The following is a 17,393-nucleotide window of genomic DNA, read 5'->3' on the forward strand; positions in this document are numbered from 1 at the left end:
AATTCCTGGGCTGGTTAGCTCAAAGTCTGTGTTTTTTTTTTTACTCCTACTCAGCAAAACATATTGGAATTCAGCCAGAGAAGAGTGACTTCATGTGAAAAAATAAGCCTGAATCTGCTTTAAGTGTTTGTGTGTCTAATCCACATCCGAAATTTAGTCATTTATTATTTATCGGAATTATTTAAAACACTCCATCATGACCAACTAGTATGAACCCAGGTCCCCTGGCAAAACCCCATGATCATGATCTCCTGGGACTAGTTCAGTCCTTAGAGAAGGCCAGAGAGTTGGCCCTGGGGCCTCCTACTCCTCTTGAGGAAGCCTAATGTCTAGGAGACACTGAGTGGCCATCCGAAGATGAAGCCTTTGAGGCAGAGTTCTCAAGAAATAAACCTAAGCACCGTACGAGTTTAATTTGACTTTAGGAAAAGAAGCCAGGTAGCTTTTCAGCTGCCTTTTAGCTGGGGACTCAGTGCTGAACCCACCGTTTCCTATTGACAGAAGTAACTCTATCAGAAAGGCAGTAATTATCAATAACTACCTGCTGTGATTATCAAGCAACTAGTGCACAACACAATTTATGAATTTAGGGCTAGGTGGGTATTTACCTGCAATAGTTACTGAAATCAAAATATGTTTACCATTGACTAAGCATCAGGAAAATGTAAACAAATGGCACGGGTTAGCACAAATCCTTAATTTTGGTAAATGCAGAATTTTTATTAAAAAGGTTTTTCCTAAAATTTAGCACTTTTCCTTATATCAGGTACTCAGAAAATTATTATATGCCTGTGACATAGGGAAGAAATATTACATAGAAAAATTGTATAACATCTTTTTTATACCCAGCTGTCCTTCTCTTATGGATTTGGATATACTGTTCTTGATATCAGTTGGAACAGCATTTTTGTGTTCTTCTGATTTAACATGTTTAGCTTAAAAAAAAAAAGGAAATGTGAATTCTGTGGTCAATGCTGGTAAGATAAAGGGATGGCGGGTGATGTGTTGGAACTTCAGTGTCACCTGGCTTTCCAGATTGCTCCACAAAATTACAAGTTGAATTTTAGAACGTACAGCTGTTTGATTATGTTTAACAGGAGAGTTCCACCATATTTTTCTGAGCAGGACACACTTAGATTTTTAGAGAATTATTGGAGTGGCCTAATGCTTTACCAGAGGGGTTGGCATGGAGAGTTCTGTCACATGCAGATTTTGTTGTTGTTGTTGTTGTTTTGTTTTGTTTGTTTTTTCGAGATTGAGTTTTGCTCTTGTCGCCCAGGCTAGAGTGCAATGGCATGATCTTGACTCACTGCAACCTCTGCCTCCGTGTTCAAGTGATTCTCCTGCCTCAGTCTTCCGAGTAGCTGGGATTACAGGTGCCCACCACCATGCCCAGCTAATTTTTGTATTTTTAGTTGAGACAGGGTTTCACCATGTTGGCCAGGCTGGTCTTGAACTCCTGAACTCAGGTGATCCGCCTGCCTTGGCCTCCCAAAGTGCTGGGGTTACAGGCGTGAGCCACTGCACCTGGCCACATTGCGGGTTATATGCACTTAAATCCCTATGTGGACTCAACTTCTGTAAATGCAGACTTTTTATTAAATTTTCTGTATTCTACAAAGGTCATCTGGGACTGGAGGTGGGGAGTAATGCATTTGAAGAAAAACCAGTCATCCTACTTAAACATAAAACCAAATATCTAGAGTGTGTGGAAAAGCCGAACAAAACTATCTGAGTCCTTGATGTGCACTGATTATGTCTCTCCCTTCCATTACAGGCTCAACATGGGAAAAGACATTCCGACAGATCGGCTTTGAAAGGTAAGCAAGGGTTAGCATGTCTCCATTTTAGTTACTCTTGTCCCAATTTCTTCTAAATAATTTATTGATTATAAATCAGTAGTCCTGTCACCACCCTTTTGGTAACTGTATGACCTTGATCAAGCATCATTTTGCCCCTCCGAGCCTCAGTTTCTTTGTAGAGCATTACTTCATAAAGCCTTGCCTGAACACAGAGTGGAAATAAAGATGGAATGGGGCAATTGATGTAAAAACACCTCTTGAACTGTAAAACAGTACACAAAGTAAGTTACACAATTAGAGAATCCCAGGAAATGGTTGACTCTCCCCTAGCTTCATCACCTCATATGTCATAATCAATTCTACAGTTTTAGAATAGAAAAGTTTATATTTCTATTGATTTCTTCCCAATTATTAAAAATGTTAGATCTTATTAGCCTTAAGTGAAAATCTGAGATGATGTTTTTCTTAGCTAAAAGCATCTCCACACCAGCATCTCCCCAAAAGAAACAAAAATAGACTCATTAAAACATCAGAAAATGTGCCGGTAGGTCCATGCAGTTTCGTTTCTTTTCTTTTCTTTTTCTTTTTTTCTTTCTTTTTTTTAAATTTTGTTGAGACAGGGACTTGCTCTGTCACCCAGCTGGAGTGCATTGGCATGATCTCGGCTCACTGCAACCTCTGCCTCCTGGGTTCAAGTGATTGTCTTGCCTCAGCCTCCCAAGCAGCTGGGATCTCAGGCGCCCACCACCACACCCAACATATTTTCGTATTTTTAGTAGAGACAGGGTTTCACTATGTTGGCCAGACTGGTCTTGTACTCCTGACCTCAGGTGATCCGCCCAGCTTGGCCTCCCAGAGGGCTTGGGATGACAGGCGTGAGCCACTGCACCTGCTGGTCAATGCAGTTTCTAAACCACCTACCTTGGAATGAATGTTAGCATTTTGCACAGCTTTCTACCAGTGGCATTTAGCATCTTATCTCAAATTTTCAGTGGAAATGTAGCTATTGAAGAAAAAAAGTCATTTTAATTTCATTTTACTGTCACAGTAGGTTTTGACTAGTTCTTTTTACCATATTGAAAATGTGTTTGTCTCTGTATTGATGAAGCTGACAGAGCACTTAAAGTATACAAAGGAAATAATAAATACTTGAAAATGCATTGTTTCTCCTGTAGCAATAAAGAATAGCACATCGGTAGACCCATGTGGTAGCAGTTTCTTTGCCACTTGTTAATTGATTCAAAGATGATTTATTTCCCTACCAACACCTACATCAGCACCATCGCTGTTTGCTGTCTCAGTAAGTGCTGTTACCTTAATAATTCTTAAGGTATTGCAGGAAGTTGATTTGGGGTGGTCAGATCCCATAGGCCAACTTAAAAGAAAGAATGGAAACTCATGCCCAGCTTCAGTTCCATGTGAAATCTTTTTCTAAAGCATCTTTCCCTTGATCCTTCTTTCATATTATGAAACATCTCAAACATACACAAAAATAGAGATAATAGTAGAAAAAGGTCACCTATCCACTCCCCAGCTCCCATAAGTCTTTGCCACACTTACGTTATTTATTTTGGCTGAAACATTTTAAAGAAGTTCTGATACTAAGTCATTTCATCCCTACATAGGTCAGCATGCATCTCTGAAACAAATGGGCCATTTCTTCCAGAACCCTAGTGCCATCATCATACCTAATACAAATAAGTCTTTAGCATTATTTAATACCCAGTCAATATTTACATTTCCTGATCGTCTCAAAAATGTCATTTGTATTGGTTGCAACAGGATGCTATGGAAGCCCAGACATTCCATCTCATTATCACTTCTCTTAAGCTTCTTTATTTAGATCAGTGCCCCCCAGCCCCTCCAGCTTCCTTTCATTTTTCTTCACATCATTGACTTCTGAAGAAGCCAGATCGGTTGTCTTACAGAATATTTTACTTTCTGAATTTGTCTGTTTGCAATAGTTTGTTATTCTAATCCCTCATTTCATGTAAATTCAAATTATTTCACGTTCAGCCTTTGGGAACATATATGTGTTGACTTCTCGTCCTTTTGACACAGACCCATCACTCTATCGTTTTCGGGTTTCCTGCACAGTTAGATGGCCCAGGCTCATCCCCTGTTTCTCCTTGGCTCAGCCTTTCCTCCCAGCAGCCATAGACAGTGGATGTAAAAGTATTTCACTAAAATTTTATTTACAAAAACAGGCAGCAGGCAGGATTTGGCTGCTGTCATTTGTTGACCTCCACTGTAGACTTTGGTCATCACCTGGCAGGTAAAAAAAACTCCTGAAAAAATTGCACAGGCTACCCATACAGTCAGCCACGCAGCATCCCGCACAGTTCCAGGTTTGCCTGGTTCCAAAGACTGAGCTTTTAACACCATACCACATGGAATTCTTGCGTATGTTTATTTTTGAGCCTAGAGTTTCAACCATTACTTTTCAGTACTTATAGTATGGGTCCATTGAGGGCCTTTGGTGATCATTCTGGTTTTTGGATGTCTTAACATGTCATCGTGTGCTTTCCCATGTCATCTCATGTTTTCTCGTTTAAGGGCCAACAGTATTCTGCACATCACAACAGGTGCCTTCAAATATAGGACAGATAGTGATCTTTGAGGTTCTTGTATATTTACAGTTGCAAAGACTAAATGTCAGCAGTACTGTTATATATGGCTTGTCTTTTTTCTTCTCAAGTTTAACCTGTTCTTTCTCTTAAAGGGAAATTCCAATTATATCTTAAATACAGCTATCTGGTTCTTTAGAGCAATTGTAAAAGCTATCGATCCTTTCATCACTATGTCCTTCTTTGAAGTTCATCCATCAACCTGGTTGCCAGCGGATTATTTTAAAGGGATCACATCTAAAGGAAAAGAAGTAACTGAGTCAGCTAAAGCTGCAAAGCTTTTTCTCCAAGAATAAAAAAAGCAAAGACGCTTTCTGTTGTGTAACTGTTATACTGAAAGGAAGACCTAGAGGACCTGCCCTGCCTACCCTCCTTGCAGTAACACTAGATGGGATAGTGGTGGACCTCCCCTGAGATGCTGTTCACTTGTCTCTCTGGAAGCTGTGTGATTATATGCATTGTCTCATAATAAATACACGTTGTCACAGTTTATGTGGCTGTACTCATAATAATACGTCATTTTCACCTTGCACACAATCACATTTTCCCTCTGTGGGGCTATTAGTTTATTGTAAGACTTCATTACAGAAGTGTGTCATAATATAGAAAGAAAATGTTGTAATGTAGGTTTGTGTATCTTCTCAGTCACCTCCCACTCCTAGTACTACATTAGTAATATCTACATAACAAAAGCAGACTCAGTTTTTTTATTATAGAAAAAAAGAATCTGTGCCTATCAAATGTTGATTTCAATCAGCTCACCTTTCTGTGCAGATTTTCTAAGCTTATGATTATAAATATTTCCAAATCACAGTCATTTATTAGTCTAGGATAGGGTGATGCCAGGTGGGCGTGGCTTTGTACATTCATGGACACCCTGCCTGTGCTAATCATGTGTAATCAGTGAGGGTGGCTTTGAAACCAACAAGCTTGGAGCTAAAACGGCCCAAATTCTTGGTGGCTTAATACAACAAATGTTTCTTTCTCACTCCTGCAAAATCTGATGAGGAGAATAGACAATTCTATGAGGCAGCTCACCTCCATGGGGTGTGTCATTGGTAGGCTGCATTCTCACAGTGCTTTCATCTCAACATGATGCTTGAAACAAATACATCTTTTTTTTTTTTTGAGACAGAGTCTTGCTCTTGTTGCCCAGACTGGAGTGCAGCGGCGTGATCTCAGCTCACTGCAACCTCTGCTTCCCGGGTTCAGGCGATTCTCCTGCCTCAGCCTATCAAGTAGCTGAGATTACATGCACCCGCCACCACACCCAGCTAATTTTTGTATTTTTATTAGAGACGGGGTTTCACCGTGTTGGCCAGGCTAGTCTTGAACTCTTGACCTCAGGTGATCCACCTGCCTCAGCCTCCCTAAGTGCTGGGATTACAGGCGTGAACCACCATGCTCAGACCATCTTTCTTAATTCAGTGATTAATGCTGTTCTTATGGTGGCTTTCTGAAATATGGGCTTCTAAATTCTTCAGTTCTTACAGATAATACACAAATATTTCTGGGAAGTGTAGCAACCTGTTCTGAAATTATAAAATTTCAAAGTTCACTTAGGCATTGAAAGAGGACTTGGACAATTTCAGACTGGATTTTAAATGTTCCCTCTGGGAGTGCCGTTTGTCACTACATCTCACAGTACTCAGGCACCACACGGCCATGGGCTCAGGAAGGCGACAAAAGACAGGATATAAGAAAGTTCTTGGGCCGGGCGTGGTGGCTCACGCCTGTAATCCCAGCACTTTGGGAGGCCTAGGCGGGAGGATTGACTGAGCTCAGGAGTTCGAGACCAGCCTGGGCAACATGGTGAAACCTCGTGTCTACTAAAATACTAAAAATTAGCCGGGCGTGGCGGCATGTGCCTGTAGTCCCAACTACTCAGGAGGCTGAAGCAGCAGAATTGCTTGAACCCAGGAGGCAGAGGTTGCAGTGAGCCCAAATCGCCCCTCTGCACTCCAGCCTGGGCGACAGAGCAAGACTCTGTCTCAAAAAAAAAAAAAAGTTCTTATAATATCTATCATAGTGATCTCTCAGTGAGTTCTGAACACAATTTTCTCTATCTAAGGCTGCGTTTTTTGTCTGGGAAAAATATATCAGCAAGTAAATAGGCTTGAGTATATTAATTTGCCAGCAGAAATCAAAGTTTTTGCTTACTGGGAGATCATATTGCTGTCTATTTAAAAATAACAATATTTTACTGATCTCTTGCCCATTTTTAATTAAAAAGCAAAGACGATATTCTCAGTCATTCTGTGTAATCAGAACATTACTTCAGATTACCTTATGATTAACATTATTGTATGTGATTTTATTTGATGCTCCGCTTGGATAGTGGAACAAAATATCTTGCTCCTTCAAAGAACATTTTAAAATAGAAATCACCCGAAAATAGCCTTCCGCAATGAGACAACAAATATCCCTAGTTTTTTTTCCTTCAGTGTAGACATAATTCAAAAGGCCTAGCTCTGTCTTTTGGGGTGACCGCAGCCTTCCGTAGCTCTGTCTGTCAGCAAGCCCCTTCCCCAGCATCTATGTCATAAAGAAATTTCCAACCACCTCCCAAGTTTTAGATATTGTTGCTCAGTAAAACCTGTCCTGATGGCCCACTCCCAGGAGCATGACCTCTTCTCATAATTCTTTTCACATTCTTGAGCAAGTGAGGAGGAGACTCTCTTAATACCCTGGTGCCGTGGGCAATGCCTGATATATACTAGCTAATCTGATGTTTGTGGGATAAATTAATGACTTCTTAATAGGGAAATTGGAGAGTGCTTATAAAAGAGTGGGCTTAGGAAAAAGTCAAGAGAGAAAGGACCCACTGTCTTTTTGTCATTACGTTGCAGCAGCTTCTGGAAGTGTCATTTGTCACTGCATCTCACAGTACTCAGGCACCACACTGCCATGGGCTCAGGAGGCGGCTCACTCCTGAGAGTAGAGGGAAGAGAAATGTGGTCCACCTTGCAAGTTTTTTTTTTTTTTTTTGAAACAGTTTTGCTCTTGTTGCCCAGGCTGGAGTGCAATGGCATGATCTCGGCTCACTGCAACCTCTGCTTCCCGGGTTCAAGCGATTCTCCTGCCTCAGCCTCCTGAGTAGCTGGGATTATAGACATGTGCCACCACGCCTGGCTAATTTTGTATTTTTAGTAGGGACAGGGTTTCTCCATGTTGGTCAGGCTGGTCTCAAACTCCGGACCTCAGGTGATCCACCCACCTCCGCCTCCCAAAAGTGCTGAGATTACAGGCGTGAACCACCGCGCCTGGCCAACCTTGTAAGTTTATAAGCCCGCAGTACCTTGCATGGAGAGGTACACAGTACCTCTGTCTTAATTCAATGATTAACCCTGTTCTTATGTTAGATTTGTGAAAGATGGGCTTCTAAATTCTTTAATTCTTTCAGACTGTATGTGCATAAATATTCCTGAAAAGTTTAGCAACCTATTTTGAAATTATAATGTAAAATTTTGTCAAAGTAGTTTATAATCGGGGAAATGACTGGGAAAAATGATTTTTTAAAGTTGTTATTTAAGATTAAGACCAAAATATTAATTTATTCTCTTCTTTGAACATTTTTAAGCCTATGCTTCCTGCCCACCCCTGGGCTATATTTGGAGTTTTCAGATAAACATCACAGGAATGGAAGTGTAATTTATCAAATACTTACACTATGCTGGCTTCTGTGTTCACACTTTGCTTTAGGATTTACTGAATTCTCACCACTTCCAGAGTCAGATTCTACTGAGTTATGCTGGGCGAACAACCCCATATCTCAGTGACTTAAAAGACCAGAGGGTGATTTCTTGCTTGTATTAAATGTCAGCTGCAGAGGCTGTGGATTGACTGTGGCTCTTCTCCAGTGCCTGCTCCATCCTGGGATCCAGGCTAAAACACAGCCCTCATTTGGTACATGGCTTTCTTGTGGCTGAAGAAGAAATGCCTTGGCCATACCAGGCAGTGGCTCTTGAAGCATTTGCTCAGTGTGAAATATGCCACCTCTGCCTACTTCCAGGTGCCAAGCCCAAGGCCTGTGGGCACAGAAGCACGCTCCTCCCACAGGGTTCCACTCTAAGCCACACATCACACACAGGGATATAGAATACCGTCCTAAGAAAGGAGAGTGACTGGGGGGGAAGTACTACACAATCTACACAGTAGACCTTTTCCATCTTACAAATGAGTAAAGTCAAGTCGTAGAAGTTAAGTATTTTACCCAAGATTGCATAGCTAGTAGAGGCAAAAGCAAGCGGTAACTCGGTTTTATGGGCTCTACCTTCTATTCATTCATAATCTACCATGCTGTACGTGTCCATAAGGGTTTGTTGAACACACATTATGACAACAATGCTGGGTGCTAGGGATGATGGGAAGAATAGGTCTTGGTCTTAGAGATGATACCATTTATATTTTATGTTTATACATATCTCCTCTATATGTAAACATAAGGTACATAACTAAACGGTATCATGTAACTGACTATTATATTTTATGTTTACACATAACTCCTATATTTTATATTTTTGTGAGTTACATGCTACCATTTAGTTCAATCACTTGAAAATGTTTTTGGAGCAGCTGCTGCTGCTGTGTACCAGGTGCTATTCTAATGATATCTACATTACAGAAGTGGAAGAAGGAGTAGGTCAATGTTTGAGGTTGAGGCAAGGCCTGGCTGCATAGTTGGGGGACAGGGATGGGAGTTGTCTGTGAAAGCTTAACTTCAGGGAACATCTGGGCAGAGTTTTGAAGAATGGCTTCATTGGCATTCATCCATCTGAACCGTTAGGGATGAAGTGTGAAGCCACACTTGATAAGACATGAAATCTGGGTATGGAGTGGAAACCATGTCAGGAAGTATCTTATAGGCAATGCCAAGAAGTTTGAATCTTTTTTTTTTGAGATGGAGTCTTGCTCTGTTGCCCAGGCTGGAGTGCAGTGGTGTGATCTCGGCTCACTGCAAGCTCTGCCTCCTCCCGGGTTCATGCCATTCTCCTGCCTCAGCCTCCCGAGTAGCTGGGACTACAGGCGCACACCACTATGCCCAGCTAATTTTTTTTATTTTTGATAGAGACGGGGTTTCACCATGTTGGCCAGGATGGTCTCGATCTCTTGACCTCATGATCCGCCCACCTTGGCCTCTCAAAGTGCTGGGATTACAGGCGTGAGCCACGTGCCTGGCCTTGAATCTTATTCAGTAGTAATGGGGAGCCATTGAAGGGTGTAAACCCCAGAGAAGGTAAGCTTAGATGTGCTTCTAGATATGTCACTCGAGCAGCAATGTAGACCAGATGAGCCAGGAGTTCAGCTAGGAAGCTGCTGCAGTAGTTCAGGAGAGTGATTATAATGTCTCGACCAAGACAGGGACAGTGTGAGTGTGACATGCAGATGTATGCCAAACGCATTTTAGGTAAGTAGAATTCGAAGTTACAACTTGGTGAATAATTGGCTGTCAGCGTGTAGGGGAGGAAGGATTCTGGAATGAGTACAGCCCATGGGTTGGTGCCTCCCCATAGCTGCTGTCTCCCCGGGGCAGCCTGGAAAGGCTGGGGATAAAAGCCCCGTTGCCCATCAGTGAGCAACAGAAGTAGTGTACAAATACTCCAGCTCCCCATTCAATTCCTTGGACAATTCGAGGCACATTGCATAGGGTTCTGCAGAAGCTTCCTAGAAACTTTCTATACCACGAGCAATGCATTCTTTCTTGTCTTCTATCTCTTCTCCATCCCTTCCTTTTGGATTTTCCAGGATGACTTCCCAAATAAACCACCTGCACCCAAGCCCTCTGTTCAGGGTCTGCACTTTGGAAAACCTGAACTATGATTTCAGTGGTAAACTCTCTTAACTGATATGAAACAAAACAACCTGGATTCCAGTTTTATCTTTGGCTTGGATTTATTCTATTAAGGTACAAAATGACACTAATATTATTTATACTTTTACTTTAATTGCCAATTATACACCTTTATAAGTCTGTGGCTCATACATTTTTGGGAGGAGGGGTGTCATGTCTTAGATCCCTAGAGAATCTGATGAAAACATTGGACATATAAACAGAAAATTTTACATTCAGTGTCAGGGAATTAAAAGAAGCTCAAAAACACACTGTCAGCTTATCTCAGTTTAAAAGCCCTGTTTTGGATGCAGATATCAGTGTATTTCTTTCTCAGATGACAAAATCTACAAATGTTCCTTCATGCCCTCTGTCAATTCCCTGGAAGCAGATGGGCAATGAGTTAAACTTCGGTCATAGCATTCTGCAATTTGAGAGCTCCAGATACCCTAGAGCAGCAGTCCTCAACCTTTTTGGGACCAGGACTAGTTTTGTGGAAGACAATTTTTCCACGGATCGGGGTAGGGGTAGGGATGGTTTCAAGGAAACTGTTCCACCTCAGATCAGCAGGCATTAGCTTCTCATAAGGAGCATGCAACCTAGATCCCTCGCATGTGCAGTTCACAATAGGGTTCTCGCTCCTATGAGAAACCGATGCTGCTGCTAATCTGACAGGAGGTGGAGCTGGCCTGCCTCTCACCTCTTGCTGTGTGACCCGTCTCTTAGCAGGCCACGGACGAGGACCAGTACCAGTCCAAGGCCCAGGGGTTGGGACCCCTACCCTAGAGAGAGCCTCTCCTTTTTTTTTTTTTTTTTTTTTTTGCATATGTTGACACTGAGACACAGAGAAATTAAGCAGAAGAGGTGGAAGTGTGATTTTTATGAAGACAGAGTTAAAATCCGGATCTGACTTTGTATTTGATAGATTCAATCAGATGAAGTTGTATTACTAATGATTTCATTTTGCCCCCATTTGATAAGAATGTTATCAATGATAATAGTAATCATATTCTACTCAGCACCCTAGGGCATATTATGTATTCATCAGTTTTGTTAAACTCCACAATGCTCTAAAGTGGCTGTTGGCACCACACTAGTTTATGGACATAGAAACCAAGGTTCAGAGTACTTCACCATGTGACCACCCAGCTCAAAGAAGTAAACAGCAGATTTGAACTCTGAATGCCACCATCCAACCTGCTTTCTTGCTTTAAGTCACTGTGGCAGTTTTCAGAAGTCACTCTACTGTCCCTTACTCTTAGTGTCACCTGCAGTGTGTGTGTGTGTGTGTGTGTGTGTGAATAGAAGTAGGTGATTTACCTTCCCTGCTTCACACCCTGTTACAGCTCATGCACAGGCCAGAATCCTGGTATCAACCATTAGAAAGCCCAGAGAGAAAATCCCGAGGCTCAAAGAAAATCCTGAGGGTCTCTGATGGTGGAAGTATTTGCAGCAATTCTATCCTATATTCCTTATACAAAATAAAGCAAACACCTGGAGCCCTTTTGCTTTGATACAATGAGGCAAACTTGGAAAACACCAGAGAATCAGATGGGATGGATTCTTCCTCAGCCCACCACCATCCTTCGGCATTTGCTGAACTTTTATTAAAGTCACAGAATTCAGTTCTTTCAGATAAGACTAGTGTGAACATACTAAAATATTCTCTGGCACTAATGAAATGTGTTTGTTTTAAATAAATCTTTTTTCTATTCTTTTCTTTCATTTGAAAAACATTGTTGCATGAAGAATTGAGCATAGTACTAAATGCTAATGTTGTTTTCTATAATATAATTAGCATGGGTCCAGGGAAAACTCTGAATCTTTGCTAGTGGCTGACTGGGGCACTGAATTGAAAGGATTTTAGGCAAAAATGAAAGTTGTGGTTAGGTAAGAGAGATACTGCGCATGTGTGGAGGCAGAAGTAGGAGCACATCTATTTTCCATTCTGGATGAGAGTTTGCCAGGGTGATTTTACTATCCCCAGCCTAGTGTGTGTGTGGTGGATGTTTGGTACCAAAATGCAAACATGAAAGGTTTGGAAGGACACGGTGACTAGTGGTCACTATGGTCACCTTAGGCACTGATAGGGAAAACTGACGTGCCAAGACAAAGACAAACTAAATGGTTAATCTTTAATCTGGGTAAAGTACTAACTGACAAACATACCTCTAACTTAACCAGAATTCTGACTTAGATTTTGTTCAAACCCATTGTCATGAGATATCTGCATTTCATCATAAGATAGTAGGCAGAGGTCTCTTCCAATCTTGCTATAAACACTTAAGTGCCTGTAACTCCCACACAATGAGAAAAGTTAGCTCTTAGGAAAGAAACTTTCACATGTATGTGATACTATATAATCATTGTAACGAAACTTTCCCTATGCAATTGATCAATTTCGATATTTGCCCTGATCTGCCAAGGTATCTTGTGTGTACTTCAAACACAGATTAAAAGCCAGAAATTAATATATGTACATGTGTATGTGTGGATTTAGGTGCTTGTGTGTGTGTGTGTGTGTGTAACAAAAGTAAGTGATTTATGTTTTTAGGCTGTTGAGAGCTTTACCTAGGACTTCCAACAGAGAAACTAATTAGTTTTACCTTCCTTTATTCAAGCATAATGACATAATTTAATAAGTGTTTGGTAAAAATATCTATTTTTCTTCTAGCAAAAATAAGCAATCCTTCATGAAAACTTCTTTCTTTCAAAACATGGCTGGAAGAAAATATTCTCTGATTTGTAATCTCCATCTTCCTAAATTGGATCATTATGACTAATATAAACAGTCTTCGAGTTAATGAATGACAATGAGATCCTACAGAAAACAGTGCATTCTTGAACTAAAAAACTGAATTCCCAGGTCATTACCTTGACTGTTCTAGGAAAGTCAGAGGTGTTAGCATGAACATTGTAGGTTTCATGAGGGGCATGAAGAGATGAACTATATGTCACTGAAACATTTCAAGTCTTGGTGTAGACAGCATGATGAACAGTAGACAGGAAATTCATGCTGTTTGATATGGAGGTAACACTTGGGTGTTGAGTGTATAAAATGGAATGTTTAGGGGAATTGGGCTAATAGGCAGCTACAAGAGAAGGCTTCATATTTCTTATTTGTTCTGCATCCTACGTGCAAGTCTGAAATTAGCTCTCTCATATCTCTAACCACCATAAAATGCCTTTTCCATAGGCATTTTATGCTGAGGAAGCTCAGCCAGTGAAGCACCTTAGTGGAGACAAAGACATTACTGCTCAGTTAAAATGACAGCTTTTATTAGGTGGATTTCATAGGAAGTGTTTGGATTTTCCATCCAAATCTTTGGAAATACATTATCCTAGATAAAGTGAAAACAGTTTCTTCCTGATTCTTCATTTTCCTGATATACCTCTACACACACACACACAAACACACCTTCCTAAGTTTACACAGAATATTTGAAGTAGCGAACAACTATAGGATTGTCCCAGTATTGTATGACTTCCATAGCTTGGTTGTTTCATTCCCAGGTCAGTGGAGATTCCAAGAGGTTGAGTAACTTCTTGACAGCTGAACGAAGGCAGTTAGGTCTTTGTAACTATAGAGCCCATGCTTCCCTGTGCTAGTCTCTGCAGACTCCACTGGGGTCTTCTTATGTGTCCAGTGCAATCCCGTTGCCTGAATGTGAAGCTGCCTAAATATCACGTTGTATTCTCTGCCTCCCTGCCTTTCTTGGCTTCAGTTGATTGCATCCTTCATTGCTTAGGGACCCAGGGAAGCTTTGGTCAGGCAGGACTCCCAGTCTTCGTATGTTTGCTTAATCCTTTTCTTTCAACCCCATCTTGGCATTGCTGAGCCCCCACCCCACTCCTTGGCATTGCTCCTATCCCATGCTGATTTGCATCTCTGATAGAAACACCTTCCTGTGGCTGAAAGATTGATGTTCACTCCTCCTTTCTACAGACTTCCTGCTATCCTTACTCAGGCATAGGCTCACCTTCCCTTCCCTGGGAAGGTAATGGCCCTTCCCCTGATCTTAGGCCTCATTCCAATATTTCCTTACCTCATTCTTCCTAGACAAGAAAACAAAATTATTTTTACTAAAACACAGCTATAATCCAACTTTTCACCTATCTACTGAATTAATTTTTAACTCCCCATCCTAATATTCAGGACGTCCCCCACCCACATTTTCAGTCAAATTATCTCTCACTACTTCGTTCTGCACAGATTTTAACTTTCCTTATGGTTGCAGTCTGACTTCATCCCACACTTTCTTTCTCCTATTTCCTTTTTTTTTTTTTTTTTTTTTTGAGACGGAGTCTCCTCTGTCGCCCAGGCTGGAGTGCACTGGCGCAATCTCGGCTCACTGCAAGCTCTGCCTCCTGGGTTCACGCCATTCTCCCCTCTCAGCCTCCCGAGTAGCTGGGACTACAGGCACCTGCCACCACGCCCGGCTAATTTTTTGTGTTTTTAGTAGAGACAGGGTTTCATCATGTTAGCCAGGATGGTCTCGATATCATATACAATATTTTACTAAAACTCTGTCTAAATATATACAGAGTCTCTCTTAGGTAAAACTTTTACCTCTTAGATCACATCCATGCAAGGGTGGAATGCTGTATTCATGACCTTGTGCTTAGCACAATGCCCTAATGCAAAGAAGATATAAAATAAACATTTGTTGCACTTAATTTAATAGACAGTTTGTAAGCCAGGATTTTATGTCAAATTTTTTTGTCTGCATAACCAAGAAGGACTTGAGGAGTTTGCACCAGCCTACCTCAATATCATTCGATAGCAGAGAAAGTCTTTGAAGACAGAGTATTTTATTAAGATGGAGCAATCATTTCCTGTATAAAAGGAAGAGTACTTTAGAAATATGTAAATTATTGTATTACATAAAAGACTTATTGCCCTTAATTCAGAAGGGATATATTAAGTAGTTACAATTTGTTGGTTACAGATTGGATTTTCCTTTCACCTTGAGCGTACACTTTTAGAAGTTACATGTGCATTTAAAAATGTTTAAATGTATTAGTTTGTTCTCATGCTGCTGATAAAGACATACCTGAGACTGGGTAATTTATAAAGAAAGAGAGGTTTAATGGACTCACAGTTCCACGTGGCTGAGGAGGCCCCACACTCATGGCAGAAGGTGAAAGGCACGTCTTATGTGGCGGCAGGCAAGAGAGAATGAGAGCCAAGTGAAAGGCGAACCCCCTTATAAAAACATCAGATCTGGGCCAGGTGTGGTGGCTCACGCCTGTAATCCCAGCATTTTGGGAGGCTGAGGCGAGTAGATCACCTGAAGTCAGGAGTTTGAGACCAGCCTGGCTATTATGGTGAAATCCTGTCTCTACTAAAAATACAAAGAAATTAGCCAGGTATGGTGTTGGGCACCTGTAATACCAGCTACTCGGGAGGCTGAGGCAGGAGAATCGCTTGAGCCTGGGACGTGGGGGTTGCAGTGAGCCGAGGTTGCACCACTGCACTTCAGCCTGGGAGACAGAGCGAGGCTCCATCTCAGAAAAAAAAAAAAAAATCAGATCTCCTGAGACTTACTCACTACCATAAGAACCATATGGAGGAAACCAACCCCAGGATTCAATTATCCCTCACCGGGTTCCTCCCACAACACTATTAGCAGTGTGGTTATCAGAGTAGGCAGTGATGTTTAGCATTTTTACTTTTTCATTCAGAGGTCTTAGGATTTGAGGATAGACATTGCATCATTCTATTGCTGTAGTGAATTAGGAGTGACTCACCTTATGTGGGGTGGTTGAGAGACTTTTTTTCAGCAGAGATTATGTGGAAGGCCATGGCAGAGAAGTAAGCAATCCTGCATACCACACCTCACCCCCAACTCTTTTTGGCAGTAGGTGGCGAGCAGAACTGAACCAACAGGAACCTTCTTCTCAGACATGAGGTGGAGGCCGGTGATGCCGGACCTCATACAGCAAGGATCAGTGAACTAACATCCTGAATTTGTGAGCCATGAGACCTGAGAGGGTGTCACTCAGAGGGCAAATGGCAAACCCTGGTCAGTTGTCTACTCAGTAGCACAGGGAGGCAGCAACATTAAATTAGGAAGTCAGGGAGGCCTCACATACGGCTTCCAGTGGCTTCTCCCAGATGCTGTTTATTGACCTGCTTGCCATAAACAGAGAGAAAATTGTTTTCACTCGGCCATCATGAGAAATGTTTGGGTTTGAAAACTTCTCTGCACTCTGCTCTGACCAGTTAAATATATTAATTTAGAAATCCACACAGATAATCGAATTCCATATTGGACTGAGTGTAATTTCAGTGAATTTGCTGGTGTTTTTGTATTAGAACACTAATGGATGGAGACTGCAGTGCAGGGAGGATAAGAAGACACCTGTCCTTAGAAATCTGAAACCCAATGGTCAGGCCTCGCCCCACATTGTCAGGTGGTCACCAGCCCCTTCCAGAAAACAGGAGTTTAATTTTTTGAAGAAAAATAGTGGTAGGTAATATGAAGGCTGCTCTGTTTGACTCATTCACTATTACTAGGACCCATGGTCTGAAGGGTTAGTGTTTGCTCCCAGTCCCCAGGAATACTAGTGTGTGTTCTGAGTCATCTGCACATTGGCCTAAGTTACTTTTCTTTTCTTTCTTTCTTTCTTTTTTTTTGTTTTCTTTTTTTTTTTTGAGATGAAATTTCACTCTTTTTGCTCAGGTTGGAGTGCAATGGCATGATCTCGGCTCACTGTAACCTTCGCCTCCCGGGTTCAAGAGATTCTCTTGCCTCAGCCTCCCAAGTAGCTGGGATTACAGGCAAACGCCACCACGCCCGGGTAATTTTCTGTATTTTTAGTAAAGACAGGGTTTCACCATGTTGGCCAGGCTGATCTCGAACTCCTGACCTCAGGTGATCTGCCCACCTCAGCCTTCCAAAGTGCTGGGATTACAGGCGTGAGCCTGCCCACGCCTGGCCCTGAGTTTTAGAGACAGACAGAAACAACATCATCAGCACCCATTACAGCTGTTGCTGGTAGTCCATTGGGTAGAGATGAAATGTGCAGGTCAGAGGGAGCGCCCCATTTCCCAGGTGTTAAACTGAGGATCACTCCAATGCAAATCCTGAGTGAGGCAACCCCACAATCACCAACCCCACATGGCACTGC

At 41.7% G+C, this 17,393-nt stretch overlaps 1 protein-coding gene across 6 annotated transcripts in view; it reads left to right on the forward strand.

Moving 5' to 3' along the window:
- PIEZO2 (piezo type mechanosensitive ion channel component 2) overlaps nt 1-17,393 on the forward strand; it is a 478,008-nt gene that overhangs the window by 235,350 nt on the left and 225,265 nt on the right. For all 6 annotated transcript variants that reach the window (XM_016933287.4, XM_016933289.4, XM_054671877.2 and 3 more), the window contains exon 4: nt 1,778-1,820. In XM_016933287.4, coding sequence (XP_016788776.4) covers nt 1,778-1,820 — 43 coding nt within the window. The remainder of the gene's footprint in view (nt 1-1,777; nt 1,821-17,393) is intronic.

Source organism: Pan troglodytes, chromosome 17 (genome assembly GCF_028858775.2).
Source record: "Pan troglodytes isolate AG18354 chromosome 17, NHGRI_mPanTro3-v2.0_pri, whole genome shotgun sequence".
NCBI classification, from domain to species: Eukaryota; Metazoa; Chordata; class Mammalia; order Primates; family Hominidae; genus Pan; species Pan troglodytes.